We start from the raw sequence: 3839 nt of genomic DNA, 5'->3' as shown, positions 1-3839 counted from the left end.
TGTCAGTTTCTAAAAGAATTTGACTCATGAACTCTAGGGAAATTAGATATTTATTTTATCATCAATCAGACAAGTCTGGTAACACTGTTAAATGTGAACTTCCTTTAAGACCATGTACAAGCCTCTGTGTCCTTGTGCTTTGAGGTGAAAGTCTTTTCCTTTAGCTTCCCAAGCCTCCCCTCAGTCTCAAAAGGCTAATTCAGGAGTTAATGAAATATTGTTACAGCTAAAAACCAGTTAAAGCAGTCTCCATTGTGCTATGCCCTGCCTTGGCCCACTCACTTATTCTAACTGGCTTTTCACAAATGATTTCTTCCTTATAAGCTTTCTTTTTAGTAATGATTAACTTCTAGCTAGAGTTATATCTCCTGCCTGATATTTTCTTTTTATTTGAAATGCTCCCTAAAACTCCCTTTTGTAAGCAATATTCACTGCAGAGAGAAGGTCAAGATGACTACCAGAAACTCAGCAGACCATGTTACACCAAAATGACAACTTTGAAATGGTCTATGGAGGGAGAAGAATGCAGGCAACTTAATTCTTATCAACAGCCCTGTTTTTTGAGCTAAACCTATGAAACCCCTTTTTATTCCCTCTCAAGGGAGGATACAGTTTTGATGGCATTGGCCTGCTGTGCCCTCCTTTTCCTGGCAAAGCAATAAAGCTGTTCTCTCTGCTTAACCCAAGACTCTGTCTCCAAGACTTAATTGGTGCTGGTGTACAGAGGCCAGGTTTTAGGTACACTCTGTCCCCATTGTAGTATGGTTCATATATTAGAAATCTGAAAGAAAAGAATGCCATTTCTTTAATATTATTGAAGAACTGAAATCTAAAGTTTAGTTTTTCCTAATAGCACTTCCATTAAATGGGAAACAATAGAAAATAAGGGCGTTTTAAGGAAAAAAAATGACGTTATCTTTTCTCTTTAAGCCTTTTCCAGAGAACCTTCCTCAGAGTCTCCAATACATCCTTGTTCTTCAGACTACAGATGAGGTGGTTCAATATGGGAGTGATAATTACATCAAACACAAAGGAATGCTGGTCCAAATCGGGGAGAGAGGAAGCTGGAGTCATGTAGATGATCATAGCTGGACCAAAGCATAGGCTCACCACACTGAGGTGAGAAGAGCAGGTGGCTAGAGCTTTATTTCTGCCCTCAAGTGAGTTCATGTGGAGCACAGTGAGAAATATGAGGATATAGGAGATCAGGAGGAGAAAGGGAGGAGAAAGAAAACAATGCCAGATGCCAATACCACCTTCTCATATGTTGAAGTATCCTCACAAGAGAGCTTCAAAAAGGCCACCACTTCACAGAAGAAATGGTGAATTTTCCTGTAGTCACAAGTAGAGAAATACATGACATAAATTATGTACATAAGGGAGATGAGCATACCTCCAGCCCATGGACCAGTGACCATTTTCCAACAGACTCTTGGGGGCATGATGACTAGGTATCTGAGGGGGCTACAGATGGCCACGCAGCAGTCAAAGGCCATGAGTGTCAGGAGAACACATTCAGCTACTCTTAGCATCAAGTAAAGAAACATTTGAACTCCACAGCCAATGCGAGAGATGAAACTACATCCAGAGAATAAATCAGTAATCATTTTGGAAATACTAGTAGAGATTAGCATGAGGTCCATGAGGGAGAGCTGGCTGAGCAGGAAGTACATGGGGGTGTGGAGGTGGGTATAACCCCAGATCAGTAGGTCCAAGACTGAGTTTCCAGTGATGGCTTCCATGAGAATGAAGAGGATGATAGCAATGGGGAGGTCAGGATGCCTGGAGCCTAAGAAGAGGCCCAGGAGAATGAAATCAGTAGTGGAAGATTCATTTCCTCACTGCATGTCTTAGTTGACTGGTTAAATCTGGAGGATAATGGGAGAGAAGCATAATGAGACCATTCTTCCCATATAAATATACCATTGATTTGAATCTTTCCTGGAAATCAGATATTTATGGAGTGAATCCAAATATATTGCAGTATATTTAAATATGAGAAAGATTATCTGGTAGCTATTGTTATTTAAAATATTATTTAACTATCTGGTAGGATAGACAGCACTAATGAAAAATATTGATTTTGGTCATATTATACTATGTTCTTTGGCACATTGTTGCTATAATTCCATAAGTACTACACATGTGATTTTCAATCAGTGTGAAAATTCTCAAACACCTTGGTGGTGAAATTTAAAGATAACATCCAGATTTCTTCTAAAGTGGTTTTTATGCACAGCCACTGATGGGATCTAAAATCTCTGCATATCTGTTTGTATATTTACTTCCAAAAATCTTGGCTTATCTTTAGGGGACTCACAGATCACTAAGCACATCACCTGATCAGTCATGGGTGGGAAATTTTATGGCTCTAACCACTGAGGCTGTTCTAGAATGCCTTGAAATTGACTTGAACTGGCTTTCTTGATCTCTTGATACATCAGCTAATGTAGACTGATTAGAGAAATATTGGACTTTTTTCTGCATTGTTTCTCTGTCATATTACTTTTGCCCATGGAATAAATATATTCATTTGAGTAAGTCCTTCCATAACTTTCTGCATCTACAATTTCATCTTTGTTCTCTGTTCTTAGAATTTTTGTCATCTCATTATGGATGAGGATGAGTCATGAAAAAAAATTAAGAGAAAGAATTGTGGCTAAGAACTGTCTTGATATAGAATCAGGAAGGAATGGATTCATAGAACCTTAGCAGAAATTTCTCATTCTTTTTTTACTGTGTCTCTTAAAAAATATGGCTCATCAGCATTTTTAACTCACAACACAATTGTAGTTCCTAGTACTAGAAAATACTCATAAAATGAATAGGACAGTTTACTCAATATTCTGATATTTTATTGACATGATACGAAATGTTTGTCATATTATGAACCCATCTTTATTTGTCCCATAGACAGAGCATTAGAGTTTCTGTTGTCAGCTTTTTCTCTGATCACTTTGGAAAATCATAACTGTAGGAATTAAGTCTGAGACAAATATTTCACATAGCACTTTGTAAGATATTTTGTGGAATAGGTTGGTGAAATATTTCATTTTCTATCTCACCCTAGGGAGTAATTATTAGCATATTGAGTGGAAGCTCTTACATTAAAATAATCTCTTAGTTTTTTTAATCCAGAAATTTCTATAGTTTGACACTGAGATTTTTTTTTCCAATCACACTTATTAATAATCCCTAGTCTCTTAGATTAGTGAACCACTATTTTGAAAAAGTTGAATTAGACTTAAAGTCTTTAGCAATAAAAGCTATTTTTTTTTCTCCTTCACCCAAAACCATCTCTCCACATTTCTATTTGTACAGAAGCCAAGTTTCAGCAACAGGACCTGAAATATTTTTTTAAAAATTTTTTTTATTTCCCCCAACACACTTTTTATTCCCACTGTACAGCATGGGGACCCAGTTACACATAGTTGTATACATAATTTTTTATCCCATTGTCATTCTGCATTCCCTATCTAGACATAGTTTTCAGTGCTACACAGCAGGATCTCATTGCTAAACATTCCAACAGTTTGCATCTATTAACCCCAAGGTCCCAATTCATCCCCCTACCTCCCCCTTTCCCCAGGCAACCACAAGTTTATTCTCCAAGTCCATGATTTTCTTTTCTGTGGAAAGGTTCATATGTACTTTATATTAGATACTAGATATGAGTGATATCATATGATATTTGTCTTTCTCTTTCTGACTTAACTTCACTCAGGATGAGAGTCTCTAGTTCCATCCATGTTGCTGCAAATGGCATGATTTCATTCTTTTTTATGGCTGAGTAGTATTCCATTGTGTATATATACCACATCTTCCTAATCCAATATGAA

At 37.0% G+C, this 3839-nt stretch overlaps 1 protein-coding gene across 1 annotated transcript; it reads right to left on the bottom strand.

Annotated features, from left to right (window-relative positions):
* LOC100738258 (olfactory receptor 2M4-like) lies at positions 913–1893 on the bottom strand. The gene is given in 2 exon segments (XM_021085062.1): positions 913–1211; positions 1214–1893. Coding segments are annotated over 2 exon segments (828 nt in total). The 5' UTR covers positions 1743–1893.

This window comes from Sus scrofa, chromosome 2 (assembly GCF_000003025.6).
Source record: "Sus scrofa isolate TJ Tabasco breed Duroc chromosome 2, Sscrofa11.1, whole genome shotgun sequence".
NCBI classification, from domain to species: Eukaryota; Metazoa; Chordata; class Mammalia; order Artiodactyla; family Suidae; genus Sus; species Sus scrofa.
Note: the sequence above shows the minus strand (reverse complement) of the source record. Positions and strands in the feature narration are given on the sequence as shown.